At 56.3% G+C, this 27,425-nt stretch overlaps 2 protein-coding genes across 4 annotated transcripts in view; both read right to left on the bottom strand.

Annotated features, from left to right (window-relative positions):
• The window catches only part of RUSC1 (RUN and SH3 domain containing 1), a 31,975-nt gene extending 12,913 nt beyond the window's left edge, over positions 1–19,062 (bottom strand). Inside the window, exons 1-3 of one of the 3 annotated variants that reach the window (XM_089667340.1) lie at positions 18,914–19,062; positions 7,959–9,761; positions 5,242–5,550 (exon numbers count right to left, since the gene is read on the bottom strand). In XM_089667340.1, the coding sequence (XP_089523466.1) occupies positions 5,242–5,550; positions 7,959–9,549 (1,900 nt within the window). In that variant the 5' untranslated portion in view covers positions 9,550–9,761; positions 18,914–19,062. Of the gene's footprint in view, positions 1–5,241; positions 5,551–7,958; positions 9,762–18,755; positions 18,875–18,913 lie in introns of those variants that run through there. The other 2 variants (XM_089667342.1, XM_089667343.1) reach the window with 2 other exon arrangements.
• Positions 19,063–24,330: 5,268 nt separating this feature from the next.
• On the bottom strand, positions 24,331–27,302 carry FDPS (farnesyl diphosphate synthase). The gene is made up of 5 exons (XM_089667345.1): positions 27,185–27,302; positions 27,027–27,099; positions 26,824–26,901; positions 25,426–25,560; positions 24,331–24,981 (listed from the first exon to the last, which is right to left on the bottom strand). Exons 2-5 carry the CDS (start codon positions 27,033–27,035, stop codon positions 24,781–24,783), a joined length of 423 nt encoding a protein of 140 aa, XP_089523471.1. The 5' UTR covers positions 27,036–27,099; positions 27,185–27,302; the 3' UTR covers positions 24,331–24,780.
• Positions 27,303–27,425: the final 123 nt, after the last annotated feature.

Below are 27,425 nucleotides of genomic sequence, written 5' to 3'. Positions count from 1 at the left end.
CACCCAGGACTCCTCCCCCTCCCAGACTCCTCCTCCTCCTCTGTATATAAAGTCCGCCTTTATCCATCCCACCCAGGACTCCTCCCCCTCCCAGACTCCTCCTCTGTATATAACGTCCGCCTTTATCCATCCCACCCAGGACTCCTCCTCCTCCTCCTCTGTATATAAAGTCCGCCTTTATCCATCCCACCCAGGACTCCTCCCCCTTCTCTGTATATAAAGTCCACCTTTATCCATCCCACCCTATCCTGGACACACCTCCTCCACTTATAAAGTCCCTTTACCACCCCAGACTCCTCCCCATTCAAGACACGCCCTTCTCTGTATAAATAGATTCTCCGCCCCACCCCATCCTGAACACACCTCCTTCTCTATATATAAAGTCCCTTTACCACCCTGGACTCCTCCCCACTCTGGACACGCCCCCTTCTCTGTATATTTAGTCTTTTCAATTCCAGACTCCTCCCCCATCCTGGACACGCCTCTTTTTGTATATAGCGCTCCTCTCTGACCCCAGACTCCTCCTTATCTTGGACACGCCTCCTCCTATGTATATAGATAGGGATGAGATCACTATATAGAGAGGGGGCGGGGCAACCAGAATTCTTTGCCCTGGTGTTGTGGGAAGGAAATCCCAACTTATATAGAGGTATGGGGGAGGGGTGGTATATAGAGGTATAATATGGGGGAGGGGTGGTATATAGAGGTATGGGGGGTATAATATGGGGGAGGGGTGGTATATAGAGGTATAATATGGGGGAGGGGTGGTATATAGAGGTATGGGGGGTATAATATGGGGGAGGGGTGGTATATAGAGGTATAATATGGGGGAGGGGTGGTATATAGAGGTATAATATGGGGGAGGGGTGGTATATAGAGGTATAATATGGGGGAGGGGTGGTATATAGAGGTATAATATGGGGGCGGGGTGGTATATAGAGGTATGGGGGGGTATAATATGGGGGAGGGGTGGTATATAGAGGTATGGGGGGTATAATATGGGGGAGGGGTGGTATATAGAGGTATAATATGGGGGAGGGGGGTATATAGAGGTATAATATGGGGGAGGGGTGGTATATAGAGGTGTGGGGGGGTATAATATGGGGGAGGGGTGGTATATAGAGGTATGGGGGGTATAATATGGGGGAGGGGTGGTATATAGAGGTATAATATGGGGGAGGGGTGGTATATAGAGGTGTGGGGGGGTATAATATGGGGGAGGGGTGGTATATAGAGGTATAATATGGGGGAGGGGTGGTATATAGAGGTATAATATGGGGGAGGGGTGGTATATAGAGGTATGGGGGGGTATAATATGGGGGAGGAGTGGTATATAGAGGTATGGGGGGTATAATATGGGGGAGGGGTGGTATATAGAGGTATAATATGGGGGAGGGGTGGTATATAGAGGTATAATATGGGGGAGGAGTGGTATATAGAGGTATAATATGGGGGAGGGGTGGTATATAGAGGTATGGGGGGTATAATATGGGGGAGGGGTGGTATATAGAGGTATGGGGGGGGTATAATATGGGGGAGGGGAGGTATATAGAGGTATGGGGGGGTATAATATGGGGGAGGGGTGGTATATAGAGGTATGGGGGGGTATAATATGGGGGAGGGGTGGTATATAGAGGTATGGGGGGGTATAATATGGGGGAGGGGTGGTATATAGAGGTATGGGGGGGTATAATATGGGGGAGGGGTGGTATATAGAGGTATGGGGGGGTATAATATGGGGGAGGGGTGGTATATAGAGGTATGGGGGGGGTATAATATGGGGGAGGGGAGGTATATAGAGGTATGGGGGGGTATAATATGGGGGAGGGGTGGTATATAGAGGTATGGGGGGGTATAATATGGGGGAGGGGTGGTATATAGAGGTATGGGGGGGTATAATATGGGGGAGGGGTGGTATATAGAGGTATGGGGGGTATAATATGGGGGAGGGGTGGTATATAGAGGTATGGGGGGGTATAATATGGGGGAGGGGTGGTATATAGAGGTATAATATGGGGGAGGGGTGGTATATAGAGGTATGGGGGGGTATAATATGGGGGAGGGGTGGTATATAGAGGTATGGGGGGGTATAATATGGGGGAGGGGTGGTATATAGAGGTATGGGGGGGTATAATATGGGGGAGGGGGGTATATAGAGGTATGGGGGGGTGTAATATGGGGGCGGGATGGGAAGGTCACGTGATGTGGGCGGGTCCCGGGGGGTCTCTGTCACTCACCCCCTCTCTATAATAGTCTCGTTGTTTCCTCTTCGGTCGCTGATTGGCTCTCACGTCACGTGGTTCCTGTGACGTCATTTCCCGGCTCTAGTCCCCTCCTTGGAGTGGGCGGAGACCCTAAAGAACATCCTAATTCCTACACTTCGCTCCGCCCACCTCACTCGCGGTCCGATGGGTGTGGCTTTGGGGAAGGTCCCGCCTCTCCGTGGTGTCACCTCCGCCGGGATTGGGGGAAATTTTAGGCGCCAATGTGCCTGTAACCCTTTCGTCACCAGTGTGATCCCAGAATACCCCTCCCCCTCTAGATATGCAGACTCCTCCCCCTCCGGGGATACCCCTCCCCCTCTAGATATGCAGACTCCTCCCCCTCCCCTTCTAGATATGCAGACTCCTCCCCCTCCGGGGATACCCCTCCTCCTCTAGATATGCAGACTCCTCCCCCTCCGGGGATACCCCTCCTCCTCTAGATATGCAGACTCCTCCCCCGGAGATTTTTTGGGGTGAGCCATGTGCAGCGCTGCCATTGGTGGATTGTACAGCTGAAGCTCAGATTACAGACTCCGCCCCTCTAGACTTCCAATCAGAGCGCAGCCACCTCACCCCTGTACACCCCCAACACATATTAACCCCTCCCCCCCAGGATCCCCCCCCCTCAGAGGATTCCCCCCTCAGAGGATTCCCCCCAGGATCCCCCCCAGAATCCCCCCTCCAGAGGATTCCCCCCAGGATCCCCCCCTCAGAGGATTCCCCCCCAGGATCCCCCCCTCAGAGGATTCCCCCCCAGGATCCCCCCCTCAGAGGATTCCCCCCAGGATCCCCCCCAGGATCCCCCCCTCAGAGGATTCCCCCCAGGATCCCCCCTCAGAGGATTCCCCCCCTCAGAGGATTCCCCCCCAGGATCCCCCCTCCAGAGGATTCCCCCCCAGGATCCCCCCCTTTAGAGGATTCCCCCCAGGATCTCCCCCCCCCCCGAGGATTCCCCCCAGGATCCCCCCCCCTCCAGAGGATTCCCCCCCAGAATCCCCCCTCCAGAGGATTCCCCCCCAGAATCCCCCCTCCAGAGGATTCCCCCCCAGAATCCCCCCTCCAGAGGATTCCCCCCCAGAATCCCCCCTCTAGAGAATTCCCCCCAGGATCCCCCCCTCCAGAGGATTCCCCCCAGGATCCCCCCCTCCAGAGACCCGTGTTGTGTACATACAGACAATCTCTGGCCACCAATGGCGATCACATATATATCGGTGGTGTAGCACAGCTCCGCCCCCTGTCGCAGTACTCCTCCCATACGGCAGCGGGGGAGGGGCAATGACCAGGGCAGACCAGACGCTGGGTGACTCCGTGTGTTCGCGGTGTACAGGGATGAGGTGACCACCCTACACTAGAGACTGGGGGGGTCATCCTGGGAGAGGATGGGGGAGGGGTAGTCAGGTGATGGGGGAGGGGTCAAGGGAGGGGTAGTCAGGTGATGGGGGAGGGGTCAAGGGAGGGGTAGTCAGGTGATGGGGAGGGGATGAAGGAGGGGTAGTCAGGTGATGGGGGAGGGGTTGATGGAGGGGTAGTCAGGTGATGGGGGAGGGGTTGAAGGAGGGGTAGTCAGGTGATGGGGAGGGCCTGAGGGAGGGGTAGTCAGGTGATGGGGGAGGGGTCAAGGAGGGGTAGTCAGGTGATGGGGAGGGGTTGAAGGAGGGGTAGTCAGGTGATGGGGGAGGGGTTGAAGGAGGGGTAGTCAGGTGATGGGGAGGGTCTGAGGGAGGGGTAGTCAGGTGATGGGGGAGGGGTTGAAGGAGGGGTAGTCAGGTGATGGGGAGGATCTGAGGGAGGGGTTGTCAGGTGATGGGGGAGGGGTTGAGGGAGGAGTAGTCAGGTGATGGGGGCGGGGTTGAGGGAGGGGTAGTCAGGTGATGGGGCGGGGTTGTCAGGTGATGGGGAGGGTCTGAGGGAGGGGTAGTCAGGTGATGAGGGAGGGGTTGTCAGGTGATGGGGGAGGGGTTGAAGGAGGGGTAGTCAGGTGATGGGGAGGAGCTGAGGGAGGGGTAGTCAGGTGATGGGGGAGGGGTTGAAGGAGGGGTAGTCAGGTTATGGGGGAGGGGTTGTCAGGTGATGGGGGCGGGGTTGAGGGAGGGGTAGTCAGGTGATGGGGGCGGGGTTGAGGGAGGGGTAGTCAGGTGATGAGGGAGGGGTTGTCAGGTGATTGGGAGGAGCTGAGGGCGGGGTAGTCAGGTGATGGGAGGGGTAGTCAGGTGATGAGGGAGGGGTTGGGTCTTCTTGGTCCCAATGTTAGGTGATGGGGGCGGGGTTGAGGGAGGGGTAGTCAGGTGATGGGGGAGGGGTAGTCAGGTGATGGGGGAGCGGTTGAGGGAGGGGTAGTCAGGTGATGGGGAGGAGCTGAGGGAGGGGTTGTCAGGTGATGAGGAAGGGGTTGTCAGGTGATGGGGGAGGGGTTGAGGGAGGGGTAGTCAGGTGATGGGGGAGGGGTTGAGGGAGGGGTAGTCAGGTGATGGGGAGGAGCTGAGGGAGGGGTTGTCAGGTGATGAGGGAGGGGTTGTCAGGTGATGAGGGAGGGGTAGTCAGGTGATGGGGAGGAGCTGAGGGAGGGGTTGTCAGGTGATGAAGGAGGGGTAGTCAGGTGATGGGGCGGGGTTGAGGGAGGGGTAGTCAGGTGATGGGGGCGGGGTTGAGGGAGGGGTAGTCAGGTGATGGGGGAGGGGTTGTCAGGTGATGGGGCGGGGTTGAGGGAGGGGTAGTCAGGTGATGGGGGCGGGGTTGAGGGAGGGGTAGTCAGGTGATGGGGGAGGGGTTGTCAGGTGATGGGGGAGGGGTAGTCTGGTGATGAGGGAGGGGTTGTCAGGTGATGGGGGAGGGGTTGGGTCATCTTGGTCCCAATGTTTCGTTTCTCTTTATCGGTTGGTGGATGGGGGTCATGTGACTCAGGCCGGAGGTGACACCTATGAGGGGCGCCCTCTGATTGGATGTTTTGTGGGGGGTTTGTAGGTAGAGGAGGAGTAACCTGTGTGTGGCGAGTCGGCGGTGGGGGCCCTCGGTGGCCCCGTCTCTCGGCTCCTGGTCCTAGGGAAGAGCGGGGACAGCAGGATGGCCACATCTGGGGTGTCCAGTAGGGGGAGCATTGCTCGCTGAGGGGGAGAAGAGGCCCCTACAGGGGACAGGCGGACAGGAAGTCTGGGGTACCAGGTCTGCAGGGGCAGGGCAAAGCAACGGGGAGCCTCCAGGGCGGAGCCATGTGGTAAAAGAGCAGGGGGCGGAGTCAGATTAGAAGCGAGCCGAAGGAGGAGCCTAGAAGTTGGTGGAGCGCCAAACACTGAAGGGAAATGTGTCCGCCAGGTCAGCACCGGGTGTGCAGGGTGAGAGGGCGGAGTCATGCCATGGGGGAGGGGCATGCATACAGAGAATAGTGAGGGGAAAGGGTGAGCAAGAGGCCAAGGAAGTGCGGGGGTGGGTGGGGGAGGGGGGAGAGGAGAGAGTTAGTCTGAGAATGATCATAAGATACAATATCCCCCCTAGTAGTAAACACTGCTCCGCCCACGGGGGGCGTGGTCAGTGCGCCTCCCCCAATCAGATTGCGTGGGTTCTGCCTCTACAGTCCTCCGTCTTGGTGGAAACACTCAGCCATGTTACCGCCATTGTGTCCATCACCAACCGCCATCCAGACCTATCATGGAGGACCAACTCACCCCTCTGCAGCCTCCACCTTTTGTCCTCCATCTTGTATTAGGCCACGCCTTTATCACCAGAAAGCCGGAATGTGGCCGGGTGAGCCTCCATCTACTTTCCAGTGACCACAGAGCCTCCATCTTGTATTTAGTCATCTCCAGACAACCACCAGCATGCTGGCCTGGAACCCTTCACCTCATCTACTCCACGTTGAGGAGCCAGCCTCCATTGTGTAACTCATGCCTCCATCTTGCTGTGGTTCCACCACATCTCCATATGGATCGCATGGTTCCGATTGGTCCACTTCCATACTTTGCATCTTCCGGAGAAAGGCCATTCCACTCGGAGAATGTCACATCCCATCAGTGAGATATTCGTGGTGGTGACTGCCATTGATGTCCTAGGTCTGGAGGCCACGTATGATTCTGGTTGATGTCCTAAGTCTGGAGGCCGCGTATGATTCTGGTTGATGTCCCAGGTCTGGAGGCCACGTATGATTCTGGTTGATGTCCTAAGTCTGGAGGCCGCGTATGATTCTGGTTGATGTCCTAGGTCTGGAGGCCACGTATGATTCTGGTTGATGTCCCAGGTCTGGAGGCCACGTATGATTCTGGTTGATGTCCTAAGTCTGGAGGCCGCGTATGATTCTGGTTGATGTCCCAGGTCTGGAGGCCACGTATGATTCTGGTTGATGTCCTAAGTCTGGAGGCCGCGTATGATTCTGGTTGATGTCCCAGGTCTGGAGGCCACGTATGATTCTGGTTGATGTCCTAGGTCTGGAGGCCGCGTATGATTCTGGTTGATGTCCCAGGTCTGGAGGCCACGTATGATTCTGGTTGATGTCCTAAGTCTGGAGGCCGCGTATGATTCTGGTTGATGTCCTAAGTCTAGAGGCCACGTATGATTCTGGTTGATGTCCTAGGTCTGGAGGCCACGTATGATTCTGGTTGATGTCCTAGGTCTAGAGGCCACGTATGATTCTGGTTGATGTCCTAGATCTGGAGTCCACTTATGATTCTGGTTGATGTCCTAGATCTGGAGGCCACATATGACTCTGGTTGATGTCCTAGATCTGGAGGCCACGTATGATTCTGGTTGATGTCCTAGATCTGGAGGCCACATATGACTCTGGTTGATGTCCTAGGTCTAGAGGCCACGTATGACTCTGGTTGATGTCCTAGATCTGGAGGCCACATATGACTCTGGTTGATGTCCTAGATCTGGAGGCCACTTATGATTCTGGTTGATGTCCTAGATCTGGAGGCCTCTTATGATTCTGGTTGATGTCCTAGATCTGGAGGCCACTTATGATTCTGGTTGATGTCCTAGATCTAGAGGCCACTTATGATTCTGGTTCATGGCCCATGTCTGGAGGCTACATAAGGTTCTGGTTGATGTCCTAGGTCTGGAGGCCACGTATATTTCTGGTTTATGTCCTAAGTCTGGAGGCCACGTATGGTTCTGAGATGTCCTACGTCTGAAGGCCACATATGATTCTGTTTGATGTCCTAGGTCTGGCGGCCAAGTATGGTTCTGAGATGTCCTACGTCTGAAGGCCACGTATGATTCTGTTTGATGTTCTGGGTCTGGAGACCAAATATGGTTCTGGTTGATATCCTAAGTCTGGAGGCCACGTATGGCTCTGAGATGTCCTACGTCTGAAGGCCACGTATGATTCTGTTTGATGTTCTGGGTCTGGAGACCAAATATGATGCTGATTGATGTCCTAGGTCTGGAGGTCACGTATGGTTCTGGTTGATATCCTAAGTCTGGAGGCCACGTATGGCTCTGAGATGTCCTAGGTCTGCAGGCCATGTATGATTCTGTTAGATGTTCTAGGTCTGGAGGCCGCGTATGATTCTGGTTCTGGTCCCCAGTCTTTGGATTGGCTTTTCCCATCTCCAGGCGGTTTGGTAAGGACACAGTGGGCACATTGTTGGGTGGAATATGTGGCCATATTTCATGGCTGAGTGTTTTTACCAATTGACCATCATTGTACATTCTTGTCTTTCCTAGAATTCCCCCTCCCCCCCATACTATTCACTATGGCCTTACCTTCTAGGCCTCTGTAGTCACCACCATCCGCCATTCCTCTCCGCTGCACCCCCGCCTTGTTCTCCTTTGTGAGGGCTTCCTCCTTTCTGTTGTACACGTTGCTGAATGATGCGGGTGAACGGAGCTTCCCCATCCTCATGGTCATGACGGACAGCGAGTCCACCAGCGTGCCGGCTTGGTGATCATTCCGTGCCCATAGTCTATGTGGGGCTTCTGCTGTGTCCAGCTCTTGTAGCTTCATATCTGCTTTCTGAGCTCCTCTGGCCGGCCCGATGTTGCCCTCTTGTGTCCCTCGTTCTTGCCCATCACTCTCTCTTGTGGGGTCTTGATGGCTCTTTCTATCTATGAAGTAATGGGAACTGTTTGGTACCTCCATTATTAGCTGGGTATCCGCAGCATTAGTGGTTCCCAAGTTTTGTGGCCCCTTGACCACAGCGATGGGGGCTTTTACATGTTGACTGATCTGCTTGTTGACAGAATTGCGATATCTCAGTTCCCTGAAGGTGGTGACCTCTTTTCCTTCTGGCAGAGGTTGAGCTTGTGGCATCACCAGCCCATGGTAGAAAGCTGAGGCTGTGAGTTCGTTTACCGGTGGCTGCTCCACATCTGGAGAAAAAACTATTAGCCAATCACTTTTATCCTTCTTTAGCTGTGCCGGGCCCCCGCTCTTCCGCCTTCTTTGAGCCAGTTCGTGGAAGGAGGTGATCGTCTTTTTGGGGGTTTGTGCTGAAGGCTCATCTGGCACAGAGAGGTTTGGGAGAAGATCTCCATCCAAAGGCCATCGGTGAACATCTGTTTGGTTTGCATTGGCAACGTCCTCTTTTTCTGCAACATCCGGTTGGAGTTTTGGATCCACAACTTCATCCACGTCCATGGAGGTAGAATACAATGATGGCGGATCGGGCTGTTGAGTGTCTAGAAGGGAATTGCAGTTGCTGTCTAAGACCATGTCTGAGCTCCAGTCAATGAATGGGACATCATCTGGGAACATGTTGTTGTTGATGGTGTTCTCAGGCATGTTACTCCTTGGCTCAGAAGCCAGAGCAGTGATTGGGTGTGAAGAATCTATGGAGTCATCTAGGGAAGAAGAAGGAGAGTTCTCTCTCTCCACATCAAGAGGAATGATGTCTGGTTGCTGGTCTGGTGTCTCCAGGTCATCTTGAGAATATTCCTTGTAGTACATAGACACCGGAGAATCGTCCAATGTGAAATCTGAAGAGCTACTGCTGTCTGTGGAGGGAGATGATGGAGATAGGGGACTCAGCGGAAGGTCATCTGGAGACAGATAGTCGTCACACAAAATTGTCTCCAGGTTCTCACTGGAGCTGTACTTTATGGTCTCTGCATGGCAGGAATGCTGGTCACAGCACTGACAGGGCACAGATGGGTCATTGGAATTGGCGTCCACCAATAGCATATCCGAAGTGCCTTTATATTGGTTTTGATGGGCAGGAACATCTTTCAGGCTTGTGTCCTGACCCACTGGGTCTTCCATCACCTCAGACCGCATGGTCAGTTGAACCCCAAGGGACACATGCTGTAGGTGGACATAATTCAGGTTGCTAATGAGGGCTTTTCTAGAGGTCAGCATCTTGTGATTGGTCCCGAAAGCTCTCACTCAATGGAAACGCTGACTGAGCTCAGAGCTAGTCACCAAGAACCTTTGTCATGATGAAGAAAGTGGCCAAAGCCTCTTCCAGTGGATACAAAAGTCCTTCATCAGAGGAGATGTCCCATAATGAGTCAGTTCCTTCTATCCAAAAAGGGACTTATCTGGTCAGCAGAGTTTTCTTGTGGGACAACCTGCAGAAGAGAAGACAAGAACCGGGCAGGTCCAACAAGAGGTTATTTATCCCGTCTCATCAACAGGACTTACAAACACAGAGCACATCGTGGGAGAACGACGGGAACACATGTGAAGACAAACTACAAATTGTTGCTGGAGGACAGGATACAACTGAATGGACCACCAAGACCAAATGGCCTCTCCAAGCATGGATTACACACAAATATGGTGGAGTACAGACCAGGACAGAAGTGGAAGCTGCAGAGGGAACATTACAAGAAGAACATCAACAGATGACGATGAATCCGACACCTTTCCTGGCTTGGTTTACAGATGGCATTTTCCCTCATTTCTCCTTCTGTAGGATATTTTCTGACCCATTTGCCTCCAACCTTCCACCCCGGGGTCAGTGTTCCCGATTTTCATGTGATGGAAAAAATGGTCTAAAGATTATTGGAGATGTCTCCTGCATGGGTTTGTTTCAGCAGATTGTACACCATTTCCTCTCCTCTCATGAATAATTCACAGGCCTCAGTTTATTAACACTCAGATCTCCAGTGTGAGGAGCTCTCTGAACCTGGGTGCTGTTATGTCATCTGCAACCAATCTCCTCATCTCTGGATCACACATGGCTGCCTCTACCCCATCCCATAATCCTTCTCCTTGGTGGGCCCGTGTCTCCCATCCCAGAAACCTTCTCCTTGGTGGGCCCATGTCTCCCATCCCAGAAACCTCCTTGGAGGGACCGTGTCTCCCATCCCAGAAACCTTCTCCTTGGTGGGCCCGTGTCCCCCATCCCAGAAACCTTCTCCTTGGTGGGCCCGTGTCTCCCATCTCAGAAACCTTCTCCTTGGTGGGCCCATGTCCCCCATCCCAGAAAGCTTCTCCTTGGTGAGCCCATGTCCCCCATCCTATAAACCTTCTCCTCGGTGAGCCCGTGTCTCCCATCCCAGAAACCTTCTCTTTGGTGAGCCCATGTCTCCCATCCCAGAAACCTTCTCCTTGGTGAGCCCATGTCCCCCATCCTATAAACCTTCTCCTTGGTGGGCCCGTGTCCCCCATCCTATAAACCTTCTCCTTGGTGGGCCCGTGTCCCCCATCCCAGAAACCTTCTCCTTGGTGGGCCCGTGTCTCCCATCCCAGAAACCTTCTCTTTGGTGAGCCCATGTCTCCCATCCCAGAAACCTTCTCCTTGGTGAGCCCATGTCCCCCATCCTATAAACCTTCTCCTTGGTGAGCCCATGTCCCCCATCCTATAAACCTTCTCCTTGGTGGGCCCATGTCTCCCATCCCAGAAACCTTCTCCTTGGTGAGCCCATGTCCCCCATCCTATAAACCTTCTCCTTGGTGGGCCCATGTCTCCCATCCCAGAAACCTTCTCCTTGGTGAGCCCATGTCCCCCATCCTATAAACCTTCTCCTTGGTGGGCCCAGGTCTCCCATCCCAGAAACCTTCTCCTCGGTGGGCCCGTGTCCCACATCCCAGAAACCTTCTCCTCGGTGAGCCCGTGTCCCCCATCCCAGAAACCTTCTCCTTGGTGAGCCCATGTCCCCCATCCCAGAAACCTTCTCCTTGGTGAGCCCGTGTCTCCCATCTCAGAAACCTTCTCTTTAGTGAGCCCATGTCTCCCATCCCAGAAACCTTCTCCTTGGTGAGCCCATGTCCCCCATCCTATAAACCTTCTCCTTGGTGGGCCCATGTCTCCCATCCCAGAAACCTTCTCCTTGGTGAGCCCATGTCCCCCATCCTATAAACCTTCTCCTTGGTGGGCCCAGGTCTCCCATCCCAGAAACCTTCTCCTCGGTGGGCCCGTGTCCCCCATCCCAGAAACCTTCTCCTTGGTTGGCCCGTGTACCCCATCCCAGAAACCTTCTCCTTGGTGAGCCCATGTCTCCCATCCCAGAAACCTTCTCTTTAGTGAGCCCATGTCTCCCATCCCAGAAACCTTCTCCTTGGTGAGCCCATGTCCCCCATCCTATAAACCTTCTCCTTGGTGGGCCCATGTCTCCCATCCCAGAAACCTTCTCCTTGGTGAGCCCATGTCCCCCATCCTATAAACCTTCTCCTTGGTGGGCCCATGTCCCCCATCCCAGAAACCTTCTCCTTGGTGAGCCCATGTCCCCCATCCTATAAACCTTCTCCTTGGTGGGCCCAGGTCTCCCATCCCAGAAACCTTCTCCTCGGTGGGCCCGTGTCCCTCATCCCAGAAACCTTCTCCTTGGTGGGCCCGTGTCCCCCTTCCCAGAAACCTTCTCCTCGGTGGGCCCGTGTCCCACATCCCAGAAACCTTCTCCTCGGTGAGCCCGTGTCCCCCATCCCAGAAACCTTCTCCTTGGTGAGCCCGTGTCCCCCATCCCAGAAACCTTCTCCTTGGTGAGCCCGTGTCTCCCATCCCAGAAACCTTCTCCTTGGTGGGCCCATGTCTCCCATCCCAGAAACCTTCTCCTTGGTGAGCCCGCGTCCCCCCTTCCCAGAAACCTTCTCCTTGGTGGGCCCATGTCCCCCATCCTATAAACCTTCTCCTTGGTGGGCCCATGTCTCCCATCCCAGAAACCTTCTCCTTGGTGAGCCCATGTCCCCCATCCTATAAACCTTCTCCTTGGTGGGCCCAGGTCTCCCATCCCAGAAACCTTCTCCTTGGTGAGCCCATGTCCCCCATCCTATAAACCTTCTCCTTGGTGGGCCCATGTCTCCCATCCCAGAAACCTTCTCCTTGGTGAGCCCATGTCCCCCATCCTATAAACCTTCTCCTTGGTGGGCCCGTGTCCCCCATCCCAGAAACCTTCTCCTTGGTTGGCCCGTGTACCCCATCCCAGAAACCTTCTCCTTGGTGAGCCCATGTCCCCCATCCCAGAAACCTTCTCCTTGGTGAGCCCATGTCCCCCATCCCAGAAACCTTCTCCTTGGTGGGCCCATGTCTCCCATCCCAGAAACCTTCTCTTTAGTGAGCCCATGTCTCCCATCCCAGAAACCTTCTCCTTGGTGAGCCCATGTCCCCCATCCTATAAACCTTCTCCTTGGTGGGCCCATGTCTCCCATCCCAGAAACCTTCTCCTTGGTGAGCCCATGTCCCCCATCCCAGAAACCTTCTCCTTGGTGAGCCCATGTCCCCCATCCTATAAACCTTCTCCTTGGTGGGCCCAGGTCTCCCATCCCAGAAACCTTCTCCTCGGTGGGCCCGTGTCCCTCATCCCAGAAACCTTCTCCTTGGTGGGCCCGTGTCCCCCATCCCAGAAACCTTCTCCTCGGTGGGCCCGTGTCCCACATCCCAGAAACCTTCTCCTCGGTGAGCCTGTGTCCCCCATCCCAGAAACCTTCTCCTTGGTGAGCCCGTGTCCCCCATCCCAGAAACCTTCTCCTTGGTGAGCCCGTGTCTCCCATCCCAGAAACCTTCTCCTTGGTGGGCCCATGTCTCCCATCCCAGAAACCTTCTCCTTGGTGAGCCCGCGTCCCCCCTTCCCAGAAACCTTCTCCTTGGTGGGCCCATGTCCCCCATCCTATAAACCTTCTCCTTGGTGGGCCCATGTCTCCCATCCCAGAAACCTTCTCCTTGGTGAGCCCATGTCCCCCATCCTATAAACCTTCTCCTTGGTGGGCCCAGGTCTCCCATCCCAGAAACCTTCTCCTCGGTGGGCCCGTGTCCCCCATCCCAGAAACCTTCTCCTTGGTGGGCCCGTGTCCCCCATCCCAGAAACCTTCTCCTCGGTGGGCCCGTGTCCCACATCCCAGAAACCTTCTCCTCGGTGAGCCCGTGTCCCCCATCCCAGAAACCTTCTCCTTGGTGAGCCCGTGTCCCCCATCCCAGAAACCTTCTCCTTGGTGAGCCCGTGTCCCCCATCCCAGAAACCTTCTCCTCGGTGGGCCCATGCCTGCCCTCTTCCCTAGATTTAGTGATCCTGGGGTTGCCACCTCACCCCTTTAAGACCGAACACATATTAATGACACCGCTTCTGTGGCTGATTTAATGTAGAGAAGACCCGCGTCATTATATGTGTTCATCTAGGAGTGACCCACCCCATTCTTTTCCCCAGATCCAATGACCCACCCCACCCCCTTCCCTAGATCCAGTGACCCACCCCACCCCCTTCCCTAGATCCAGTGACACACCCTACCCCCTTCCCCAGGTCCAGTGACCTACCCTGCCCCCTTCCCCAGATCCAGTGACCCAACTACCCCCTTCCCCAGATCCAGTGACCCACCCTACCCTCTTCCTCAGATCCAGTGACCCACCCTACCCTCTTCCCCAGGTCCAGTGACCCAACTACCCTCTTCCCAGGTCCAGTGACCCAACTACCCCCTTCCCCAGGTCCAGTGACCCAACTACCCCCTTCCTCAGGTCCAGTGACCCACCCTACCCCCTTCCCCAGATATAGTGACCCAACTACCCCCTTCCCCAGGTCCAGTGACCCACCCTACCCCCTTACCCAGGTCCAGTGACCCTTCTACCCCCTTCCCCAGGTCCAGTGACCCACCCTACCCCCTTTCCCAGATCCAGTGACCCACCCTACCCCCTTACCCAGGTCCAGTGACCCTTCTACCCCCTTCCCCAGGTCCAGTGACCCACCCTACCCCCTTTCCCAGATCCAGTGACCCATCTACCCCCTTCCCCAGATCTAGTGACCCACCCTACCCCCTTCCCCAGGTCCAGTGACCCAACTATCCCCTTCCCCAGGTCCAGTGACCCAACTACCCCCTTCCCCAGGTCCAGTGACCCACCCTACCCCCTTCCCCAGGTCCAGTGACCCACCTACCCCCTTCCCCAGATCCAGTGACCCACCTACCCCCTTCCCCAGGTCCAGTGACCCATCTACCCCCTTCTCCAGATCCAGTGACCCAAGTACTCCCTTCCCCAGATCCAGTGACCCACCCTACCCCCTTCCCCAGATCCAGTGACCCACCCTACCCCCTTCCCCAGATCCAGTGACCCACCCTACCCCCTTCCCCGGGTCCAGTGACCCAACTACCCCCTTCCCCAGATCCAGTGACCCACCCTACCCCCTTCCCTGGGTCCAGTGACCCAACTACCCCCTTCCCCAGGTCCAGTGACCCACCCTACCCCCTTCCCCAGGTCCAGTGACCCACCTACCCCCTTCCCCAGATCCAGTGACCCATCTACCCCCTTCTCCAGATCCAGTGACCCAACTACCCCCTTCCCCAGATCCAGTGACCCACCCTACCCCCTTCCCCAGGTCCAGTGACCCACCCTACCCCCTTCCCCAGGTCCAGTGACCCACCTACCCCCTTCCCCAGATCCAGTGACCCATCTACCCCCTTCTCCAGATCCAGTGACCCAACTACCCCCTTCCCCAGATCCAGTGACCCACCCTACCCCCTTCCCCAGATCCAGTGATCCACCCTACCCCCTTCCCCAGATCCAGTGACCCACCCTACCCCCTTCCCCGGGTCCAGTGACCCAACTACCCCCTTCCCCAGATCCAGTGACCCACCCTACCCCCTTTCCCGGGTCCAGTGACCCAACTACCCCCTTCCCCAGGTCCAGTGACCCACCCTACCCCCTTCCCCAGGTCCAGTGACCCAACTATCCCTTCCCCAGGTCCAGTGACCCAACTACCCCCTTCCCCAGGTCCAGTGACCCAACTACCCCCTTCCCCAGGTCCAGTGACCCACCCTACCCCCTTCCCCAGATCCAGTGACCCACCCTACCCCCTTCCCCAGATCCAGTGACCCATCTACCACCTTCTCCAGATCCAGTGACCCAACTACCCCCTTCCCCAGATCCAGTGACCCACCCTACCCCCTTTCCCGGGTCCAGTGAACCAACTACCCCCTTCCCCAGGTCCAGTGACCCACCCTACCCCCTTCCCCAGGTCCAAGTGACCCACCTACCCCCTTCCCCAGATCAGTGACCCATCTACCCCCTTCCCCAGATCCAGTGACCCATCTACCCCCTTCTCCAGATGCAGTGACCCAACTACCCCCTTCCCCAGATCCAGTGACCCACCCTACCCCCTTCCCCAGATCCAGTGACCCACCCTACCCCCTTCCCCAGATCCAGTGACCCACCCTACCCCCTTCCCCGGGTCCAGTGACCCAACTACCCCCTTCCCCAGATCCAGTGACCCACCCTACCCCTTCCCTCGGGTCCAGTGACCCAACTACCCCCTTCCCCAGATCCAGTGACCCACCCTACCCCCTTCCCCAGGTCCAGTGACCCACCCTACCCCCTTCCCCAGGTCCAGTGACCCAACTATCCCCTTCCCCAGGTCCAGTGACCCAACTACCCCCTTCCCCAGGTCCAGTGACCCACCCTACCCCCTTCCCCAGGTCCAGTGACCCACTTACCCCCTTCCCCAGATCCAGTGACCCATCTACCCCCTTCTCCAGATCCAGTGACCCAACTACCCCCTTCCCCAGATCCAGTGACCCACCCTACCCCCTTCCCCAGATCCAGTGACCCACCCTACCCCCTTCCCCAGATCCAGTGACCCACCCTACCCCTTCCCCGGGTCCAGTGACCCAACTACCCCCTTCCCCAGATCCAGTGACCCACCCTACCCCCTTCCCCGGGTCCAGTGACCCAACTACCCCCTTCCCCAGGTCCAGTGACCCACCCTACCCCCTTCCCCAGGTCCAGTGACCCAACTATCCCCTTCCCCAGGTCCAGTGACCCAACTACCCCCTTCCCCAGATCCAGTGACCCAACTACCCCCTTCCCCAGGTCCAGTGACCCACCCTACCCCCTTCCCCAGATCCAGTGACCCACCCTACCCCCTTCCCCAGATCCAGTGACCCATCTACCCCCTTCTCCAGATCCAGTGACCCAACTACCCCCTTCCCCCAGATCCAGTGACCCACCCTACCCCCTTCCCCAGATCCAGTGACCCACCCTACCCCCTTCCCCAGATCCAGTGACCCACCCTACCCCTTCCCCGGGTCCAGTGACCCAACTACCCCCTTCCCCAGATCCAGTGACCCACCCTACCCCCTTCCCCGGGTCCAGTGACCCAACTACCCCCTTCCCCAGGTCCAGTGACCCACCCTACCCCCTTCCCCAGGTCCAGTGACCCAACTACCCCCTTCCCAGGTCCAGTGACCCACCCTACCCCCTTCCCAGGTCCAGTGACCCACCTACCCCCTTCCCCAGATCCAGTGACCCATCTACCCCTTTCCCCCAGATCCAGTGACCCATCTACCCCCTTCTCCAGATCCAGTGACCCATCTCACTCCATTCCTGTGCTCTGCTTTCACTCCTCCATTCTGACAGTATACATTGATCCTGTGATGTCACCGCCCACACATATAGGACATACCACACCTGTCACATGTAGAATATCACACCACCATATACATGACATCTACATGGAGGAAACATACCTGACACCTGCACATGACATCTACATGGAGGAACATACCTGACCCTGCACATGACATCTACACGGAGGGAACATACCTGACACCTGCACATGACATCTACATGGAGGGAACATACCTGACACCTGCACATGACATCTACATGGAGGGAACATACCTGACACCTGCACATGACATCTACATGGAGGAACATACCTGACCCCTGCACATGACATCTACATGGAGGAACATACCTGACCCCTGCACATGACATCTACATGGAGGGAACATACCTGACACCTGCACATGACATCTACATGGGGGAACATACCTGACCCCTGCACATGACATCTACATGGGGGAACATACCTGACCCCTGCACATGACATCTACATGGGGGGAACATACCTGACCCCCATGACATCTACATGGGAGGAACATACCTGACCCCTGCACATGACATCTACATGGAGGGAACATAGCTGACACCTGCACATGACATCTACATGGGGGGAACATACCTGACCCCTGCACATGACATCTACATGGGGACATTCCTGACCCCTGCACATGGCATCTACATGGAGGAACATACATGACCCCTGCACATGACATCTACATGGGGGAACATACCTGACCCCTGCACATGACATCTACATGGAGGAACATACATGACATCTACATGGAGGGAACATACCTGACCCCTGCACATGACATCTACATGGAGGAACATACATGACATCTACATGGAGGGGAACATACCTGACCCCTGCACATGACATCTACATGGAGGAACATACATGAAATCTACATGGAGGAACATACCTGACCCTGCACATGACATCTACATGGAGGGAACATACCTGACCCCTGCACATGACATCTACATGGAGGGAACATACCTGACCCCTGCACATGGCATCTACATGGGGGAACATACCTGACCCCTGCACATGGCATCTACATGGGGGGAACATACCTGACCCCTGCACATGACATCTACATGGGGGGAACATACATGACATCTACATGGAGGGAACATACCTGACCCCTGCACATGACATCTACATGGAGGAACATACATGACATCTACATGGAGGACTCTACAGGAGGAACATACATGACACCTGCACATGGCATCTACATGGGGGGAACATACCTGACCCCTGCACATGACATCTACATGGGGGAACATACATGACCCCTGCACATGACATCTACATGGGGGGAACATACATGACATCTACATGGAGGGAACATACATGACCCCTGCACATGACATCTACATGGGGGGAACATACATGACATCTACATGGAGGGAACATACCTGACCCCTGCACATGACATCTACATGGGGGAACATACATGACACCTGCACATCTACATGGGGGGATATGACACACGGGATGTAAACAAGTCTGATATATATACATGTAGGATGGACGGCGGTGGGATGATGGGGATGGAAGATGGAGGATGAGGATGGAGGATGATGAAGCTTGAGGAGGATGATGAGGATGGAGGATGATGAAGAGGGAGGAGGAGGAGGAGGATGATGAGGATGGAGGATGATGAGGGAGGAGGAGGATGGAGGATGATGAGGATAGAGGATGATGGAGGAGGATGATGATGGAGGAGGAGGATGAAGATGGAGGATGAGGATGATATGTCCTCTCCGGATGGACCCCTCAGTCACATACATTGTATCCTATTGTAGACAGGGATGATGATGCAGCTCTCCTCCATGGTGGGGGGAGGGGGGGTCATTTTATGTGTCTGCAGAATTTGGGGGACCCCAATGTGCCCCCCATCCATCCTGTCACCCCAAACCTATCCCTCCCCCCCCCCCCCCCATCACCTTCACATCCAGCGGGTACCGCAGCCTCCAGGATGAGGGTGGAGATTCTGCATCCAGGAGGAGGAGGGGAGGACCAGCATGACATCATCATCCCCGAAGGGGGGGGAGGGGATCAGCTGACGGATGAGAATTCTCCGGATAGACAGACAATAAGATTATCCTCAGATTCCCCGACTGAGGCGGAGGATGGAGATCACAGACATGGGGATCAGAGGGGCAAAGCTGCCAACATCGTCATCTCCATCCGTCATCCTCATCCCTATCCATCCTCCTCACCCATCATCTCCATCTACCATCCTCATCCATCATCTCCATCTGCCGTCCTCATCCATCATCTCCATCCACATCCGTCATCCCCATCCATCCTCATCTGTCATCTCCATCCATCCTCCTCACCCATCATCCTCATCTACCATCCTCATCCATCATCTCCATCCACATCTGTCATCCCCATCCATCCTCCTCATCTGTCATCTCCATCCATCCTCCTCGTCCATCATCCCTATCCATCCTCCTTATCCATCATCCTCCCCATCCATCATCATCATCATCATCCGTCCTCCTCTTCCATCATCTCCATCCGTCCTCATCTGTCATCCCCATCCATCCTGCTCATCCGTTCACCCTATCCATCCTCATCCATCCTCCTCATCTGTTTCCCCCGTCCGTCATCTCCACCCGTCCTCCTCTTTTATCTCCATCCGTCCTCCTCATCCGGAATCCCCATCTGTCCTCCTCATCTGTTACCCCCGTCCGTCATTTACATTCATCATCCCCATCCGTCCTCATCTTTTATCTCCATCCGTCCTCCTCACCCATCATCCCCATCCATCCTCCTCACCCATCATCCTCATCCATCCTCCTCATCCGTCCTCCTCATCCATCCTCCTCATCCGTCCTCCTCACCCATCATCCCCATCCGTCCTCCTCACCCATCATCCCCATCCATCCTCCTCATCCATCCTCCTCACCCATCCTCCTCATCCGTCCTCCTCACCCGTCCTCACCCATCATCCTCATCCGTCCTCCTCACCCATCATCCCCATCCATCCTCCTCACCCCATCATCCTCATCCATCCTCCTCACCCGTCATCCCCATCCATCCTCCTCACCCATTATCCCCATCCATCCTCCTCATCACCCATCATCCCCCTCATCTGTCCTCACCCATCATCCCCATCCATCCTCCTCACCCATCATCCCCATCCATCCTCCTAACCCATCCTCCTCATCCGTCCTCCTCACCCATCATCCCCATCCATCCTCCTCACCCATCATCCCCATCCGTCACCCTGGAACACATGTAGGAAGTTTGTCTGATACAATGTAATGGGGAATGTCATCTGACTTCCTGGCGTGATGATCCCGCCCCCTTCCTGGACATCATCCAATCAGAGACATGGTGGTCCTTGCTGCGGGGGGGGGGTTCTGCTCATTTCCTGTCTCAGTCACATAACAGGAAGTCAGAATAAAATTGCCCTGGCCGGGGGAGGGGGGTGTGACAGCTGGGGGAGGGGCTTCTGGGGGGGCTCTGTTCTTTGGTGGGTGTCGGGGGGGGGGGGACGACTCCCATGTCTCTCCGAAACACAGAGAAGATATAATCAGCAGAAACCTGAAGTGAGAACTGTCAGTGTGACGTCTCCGGTCTCCCCCCCCCCCCCCCCGGGTGTGCGTTCCCATGGTGTCACCTGTTGTCTGTCTGTTGGCTGCTCCTCCTAGAGGTTCCTACATGATGGGGTCAGTCCGGTGTCAGCCTCGCCTCGTGATGGGGTCAGTCTGGTGTCAGCCTCGCCTCGTGATGGGGTCAGTCTGGTGTCAGTCTCGCCTCGTGATGGGGTCAGTCTGGTGTCAGCATCACCTAGTGATGGGGTCAGTCTGGTGTCAGTCTCGCCTCGTGATGGGGTCAGTCTGGTGTCAGCCTCGCCTCGTGATGGGGTCAGTCTGGTGTCAGCCTCGCCTCGTGATGGGGTCAGTCTGGTGTCAGTCTCGCCCCGTGATGGTGTCAGTCTGGTGTCAGTCTCGCCTCGTGATGGGGTCAGTCTGGTGTCAGTCTCGCCTCGTGATGGGGTCAGTCTGGTGTCAGTCTCACCTCGTGATGGGGTCAGTCTGGTGTCAGCCTCGCCTCGTGATGGGGTCAGTCTGGTGTCAGCCTCGCCTCGTGATGGGGTCAGTCCGGTGTCAGCCTCGCCTCGTGATGGGGTCAGTCTGGTGTCAGCCTCGCCTCGTGATGGGGTCAGTCTGGTGTCAGCCTCGCCTTGTGATGGGGTCAGTCTGGTGTCAGCCTCGCCTTGTGATGGGGTCAGTCTGGTGCCAGCCTCGCCTTGTGATGGGGTCAGTCTGGTGCCAGCCTCGCCTCGTGATGGGGTCAGTCTGGTGTCAGCCTCGCCTCGTGATGGGGTCAGTCTGGTGTCAGCCTCGCCTCGTGATGGGGTCAGTCTGGTGTCAGCCTCACCTAGTGATGGGGTCAGTCTGGTGTCAGCCTCGCCTCGTGATGGGGTCAGTCTGGTGTCAGTCTCGCCTCGTGATGGGGTCAGTCTGGTGTCAGTCTCGCCTCGTGATGGGGTCAGTCTGGTGTCAGTCTCACCTGGTGATGGGGTCAGTCTGGTGTCAGCCTCGCCTCGTGATGGGGTCAGTCTGGTGCCAGCCTCGCCTCGTGATGGTGTCAGCCTCGCCCTGTGATGGGGTCAGTCTGGTGTCAGCCTCGCCTCGTGATGGGGTCAGTTTGGTGTCAGCCTCGCCTCGTGATGGGGTCAGTGTCACCTGGTTATGTCCTCAGTGTGGGGTGTAATATTTGTTTTTATTGTTCCTGTGGGGGCTGCCCCTATTCCTGAGTGTAGAATCCCTGAGCTACAGACACCCAGTCCGGGGTCCCAGGGGGGAGGAAGAGCTTCTCTGATGGAATCACCCAATCCGGAAAGTGCTCATAACGTGCACAGGGATGGTGGGAACTCCTCATAACGTGCACAGGGATGGTGGGAACCCGATAATGGGCACAGCAGGTGTACAGACCCGGGAACTCGGCACAGAGATGGTGGTAACCCCCCATAATGGGCACAGGGATGGTGGGAACCTCTCATAATGGGCACAGGGATGGTGGGAACCCCTCATAGTGGGCAAAGGAATGGTGGGAACCCCTCACAATGGGCACAGGGATGGTGGGAACCCCTCATAATGGGCACAGGGATGGTGGGAACCCCTCATAATGAGCACAGGGATGGTGGGAACCCCTCATAATGGGCACAGGGATGGTGGGAACGCCTCATAATGGGCACAGGGATGGTGGGAACCCCTCATAATGGGCACAGGGATGGGGGGAACCCCTCATAATGGGCACAGGGATGGTGGGAACCCCTCATAACGTGCACAGGGATGGTGGGAACCCCTGATAATGGGCACAGCAGGTGTACAGACCCGGGAACTCGGCACAGGGATGGTGGGAACCCCTCATAACGTGCACAGGGATGGTGGGAACCCCTCATAACGTGCACAGGGATGGTGGGTGTAGCAATCGTGCGCACAGATATGGACGTGGACAACCATGTTGCTAATGATCCTCCATCTTGTGTCATTCTCACTCCAAATCAGTCCCCCTCCCCCCCTCACTTTTTGTTGTATGGCATGTGGTCTGGTGTGGCTGAGTTCAGGAGTGCACAGGGCACAGCTGGATACACTTCATGGTTGTAAACCCAACTAGCTGATTCCAGGGTGTCTGTTAGACTCTTGCTCTGAGCTGATCGTAAAGCTGTAAACCCGTCAGTCACTGGACATGAAAGCATTCCAGAGTGGCAGTAAAACCTACATCCCACATGAAACCACTTTGTCATACAATTTCATAACGCCCGGCAGGAAGAAGGTACAATAAAACCAAGCATACATTCGGAGAGGTCAGTTTAATACGAGTCACCTGATACCTTACACCCCTAGATTACGTCTACCTGAGAGCAGAAAGTGATATCTCCTTACCCGTCACAGGCAGATATGTCATATGTCATGTCTGGACGTTCAGCAGATGATTCTGCATATTATCCTGCTAGTGGATAGGATGCTACATGTACCTAGGGATGGTTATTGACCCTGATATAAACTGGGAGGGATTTTGGTCCTAGCTTGGGTCTCCGCCTAAAACCCCTCCCCAAATGAGGCGATTGGCCCTTGGCTTCAGAGACACCCCCTGCTGGGAGTGTCAGGCCTGAGAGAGGTAAGATGAGGAGATTCTCCCGTTTAACATCGAACCAACTTTGGGAGAATCGGCACCCTTCTGTTCAGGGCACTCGAATCTGCCTAACCCAAGGCTGACGGCAAGTATTTACCTCCCTAAACTTCCTTCTGTTACCTCTCTGCTGTGTGATTGTTCTCTGTATATATATATTGGTTACATCTTTCCTGTAAATATTTTTATTGCACCCGTCTGACCTTTTAGTAATAAATCCTATTTTCTGAAAGTGTTGAACTGTTTGTAAAGCTCTTTAATGTAAACTAAGAACTCCTGTCTCTGAAGAGCGCTACTGTGTGTGTTTAACCCTCTGTATACTCTGCCTGCGGTGACCGTGGTATACAGACGATTATCCAATCATCATAGTGTTATCGCCGAGTTTCCTCTTTCTCTGTACAATAGGAGGTGGTGGCAGTGTGAAGGGTTAATTGACCTGACCCAGTAACAGTCGCTCCCAGGCTGCCGGTACATCGATTGTGGTCCATTAGCTGGAAAATCGTTGTGCAGGGTGCAGCTGGGCGTGGCATTGTTACGCATGTCACAGCGCGGTTTTAGATTGGCTAGTCCTTCGGTCACGAGTTTGGTGAGAAGGGCTGGGATCTGACGCCACGCCCATCACAGTGGGAACCCCTCATAATGGGCACAGAGATGGTGGGAACCCCTCATAATGGGCACAGCGGGTGTACAGATCCAGGAACTCAGCACAGGGACGGTGGGAACCCCTCATAATGGGCAGAGACGGTGGGGACCCCTCATAATGGGCACAGAGACGGTGGAGACCCCTCATAATGGGCACAGCGGGTGTACAGACCCAGGAACTCAGCACAGGGATGGTGGGAACCCCTCATAATGGACACAGGGACGGTGGGGACCCCTCATGATGGGCACAGGACGCTGGGGACCCCTCACAATGGGCACAGGGACGCTGGGGACCCCTCACAATGGGCACAGGGACGCTGGGGTCACCTTGGTGTCATTCTGTATGGAAATGCTGATCGCCTGGCTCCGTCGGGCTCCTCTGCCATCATTGGGCCCCAGTTCCGGGTCAGTGGCGAAGAATCGCACTAATCAGCACTCAGCCAGGCGAGTGGTATTTCCACAGATGTGCAGCCATGGCGGGCAGTATGGGGGCGGGGCCCTCCCCTCAGCATGCGCACAGTGTGACCAGCGGGGTCTCTCAGTAATGACTCTCGGAGTCGGAGAATGATGAAAAATACTTTTATCACATCCATTTTATTGAGTCCATCCGTCCCCCGAATCCTCCAATGGGAGAGCGGGGCTCCGACAACATGGCCGCCAGTGTGGGCGGAGTTCTGCAGATACAGTCATAGAATACGCCGGGAAGATCCGGACAAACATGGCCGCCCGGCTTATTACAGTCCTGGGAATACAAATGATACAGACAAGGCAGCTAAATGAGGAGAGGAGGCAGCTGGGGGCGCCCCGATGGTGGGGGGGGGGGGGAGAAGGGGACGCCCCGATGGTGGGGGGCAGGAGGAGGGGGCGCCCCGATATGGGGGGGGGGGGGGAAGGGGGCGCTCCGACATCAGGGTAGACGAGATGGGGGGGTGGGCGGCATCCCGACGTCAGGGGCGTCCTCTGCTGCTGTGTTAGGTATTACGAGGTGGGAGGTTCCGGCTCTGCGGGGGCGGGGTCACTTCTGCCTCTTGTAGATCTTGCGGGCGAGGCCCAGGAATATCTCCTTGGACAGGCCATTGGCATGCTGGGAGATGAGGGTCCGCAGACGCTGGTAGCTCTCCTCCTCGTACGCAGTGTAGACCGCCGCCAGATCCAACTCCTCGTACACCACCTTCACCCGCTGCACCTCCTCCGCCCCCGCCTGGCCATAGTTCTCCTGCAGAGCACAGAATGGGAGGGGTCAATCCTACAATCTGCCAATCAGAGGCCGGGGGAGGGGGGTTACAATCCTCCAATCAGGGTCGGGGGGTTACAACCCTCCTCTAGTCAGGTTCAGAGGAAGGGGGGGGGGGTCACAATCCTCCTCCAATCAGAGCTAGAACCTGGGGAGGGGTTGATTACAATCCCCACCCCTTCCCCAATGACAGTCAGAGCCCCGCCCCTCAATCCCTCCAATCAGGACAGGTAACCCCACCGCCTCCACCCACCAATCGGGTCAGATTCAGGGGGAGGGGTGTTACAATCCAGAGGACTGGTACCGTACCACCCCCCCTTCATTCAACAATCAGGGGTCAAAACCCATCGCTGGGTAACACCCCCCGCTCCTCTGCCCACCAATCAGAGCCAAAGCACAAGCTCCGCCCCTGCAGACTGTACCCACCTCCAGGATCCTCCTCTGCTCAGGACTGACCCGCCTCAGAGCTTCCACCACCAGCCAGCCGCATTTATTGTCCTGGATATCGGTGCCGATCTTCCCCGTCACCCCGGGGTCCCCGTAACAGTCCAGATAGTCGTCCTACAAGGGAAGCCAGAGGATCAGCACAACAGCCAGGAGACGGCCATTCCCAGGAGGAGCTCCGCCATGGCATTGCCAGATGATCGATGGCTGACCCCACCCACACACCAGATAGCCCCTCCCCCAGACTGCCACCCCTGCAGAGAGAGGACCCATCCACACACCAGATAGCCCCTCCCGCAGATTACTGTCCCTCCAGACAGCAACCACACCCACATATCAGATAGCCCCTCCCCCAGACTGACATCCCTGCAGAGGCCCCACCCACACACCAGATAGCCCCTCCCGCAGATCACTGTCCCTCCAGACAGCAACCACACCCACATACCCCCTCCCCCAGACTGGCATCCCCAGGGACAGCAGCCCCACCCAGACACCAAATAGCTCCTCCCCGAGACTGACATCCCTGCAGAGTGGCCCCACCTACACACCATTCAGCCCCTCCCTCAGATCAACATCCCTTCAGACAGCAGCCCCACCCACACACATGGTAGCCCCTCCTCCAGAATGAAATCCATGCAGACAGCAGCCCCACCCACACACCAAATAGCTCCTCCCCCACAATGAAATCCCTGCACAGTGGCCCCACCCACACCAAATAGCTCCTCCTCCAGACTGACATCCCTGCAGACAGTGGCCCCACCCACACACCAAATAGCTCCACCCCCAGACTGACATCCCTGCAGACAACGGCCCCACCCATACACCAAATAGCTCCTCCCCCGGACTGACATCCCTGCAGACAGCGGCCCCACCCACACACCAAATAGCTCCACCCCCAGACTGACATCCCTGCAGAGAGCGGCCCCACCCACACACCAAATAGCTCCTCCCCCACAATGAAATCCCTGCAGACAGCGGCCCCACCCACACACCAAATAGCCCCTCCCCCAGACTGACATCCCTGCAGACAGCAGCCCCACCCACACACCAAATAGCCCCTCCCCCACAATGAAATCCCTGCAGACAGCGGCCCCACCCACACACCAAATAGCCCCTCCCCCAGACTGACATCCCTGCAGACAGCGGCCCCACCCACACACCAAATAGCCCCTCCCCCAGACTGACATCCCTGCAGACAGCGGCCCCACCCACACACCAAATAGCCCCTCCCCCAGACAGCAGCCCCACACACCAAAGAGCTCCTCTCCCAGACTAACATCCCTGCATAGAGAGGCCCCACCCACGCCCTCCTTACACACAGCCAATGAGCCCTCAGTAGCCCCTCCCACACACCTCACTAGCCCCTCCCCCGAGGCTCACCTGGATCTGGAAGAACTCGCCCATCTCCAGCAGGATGGTCCTGGCGTTGCCGTGTTCCTCCTCCCCGTCTATGCCGGCCTGCAGGATATGGAGAGATACGGGGTGAGGGGGACACACCCTAGGCTGTAACGCAGCGAGGGGGAGGGAACATTCCGGCCCGGGGGAGGGAACATTCCCGCCCCCACGTCACACCCACAACTCACCATGTACATGGCGGCAGCCACAGGGAGGTAGAAGGAGTAAAACGCCGTCTTGTACTTCACGATGGATTTATACCTGTCCAGAGAGGCGGGGATTACAACAGTCCGACCAATGACAGCAGAGACACCTAGGAGAGCTCCGCCCATCCACAATACCTCACCTGGACTCCGTGTACCGGTCCAAATCCACCTTCCCCGGCTGAGAGGTGATGAGGTCCAGAGCCTGGCCCAACTCTGTCTGGTAGGAGGTCTAGAAGAGGCCAGAGAGAGAGATGAGAGAGAGAGAGGAGGAGGAGGGGGGGGAGAGAGAGAGAGAGAGAGGGAGGAGGAGGGGGAGAGAGAGAGAGAGAGAGGGAGGAGGAGGGGGAGAGAGAGGAGGGGAGAGAGAGAGAGAGAGAGAGA

The sequence above is a fragment of the Staurois parvus genome, unplaced genomic scaffold (genome assembly GCF_062004578.1).
Source record: "Staurois parvus isolate SC_StPar_1 unplaced genomic scaffold, SC_StPar_1.0 ptg003200l, whole genome shotgun sequence".
Taxonomy (NCBI): domain Eukaryota; kingdom Metazoa; phylum Chordata; class Amphibia; order Anura; family Ranidae; genus Staurois; species Staurois parvus.
Note: the sequence above shows the minus strand (reverse complement) of the source record. Positions and strands in the feature narration are given on the sequence as shown.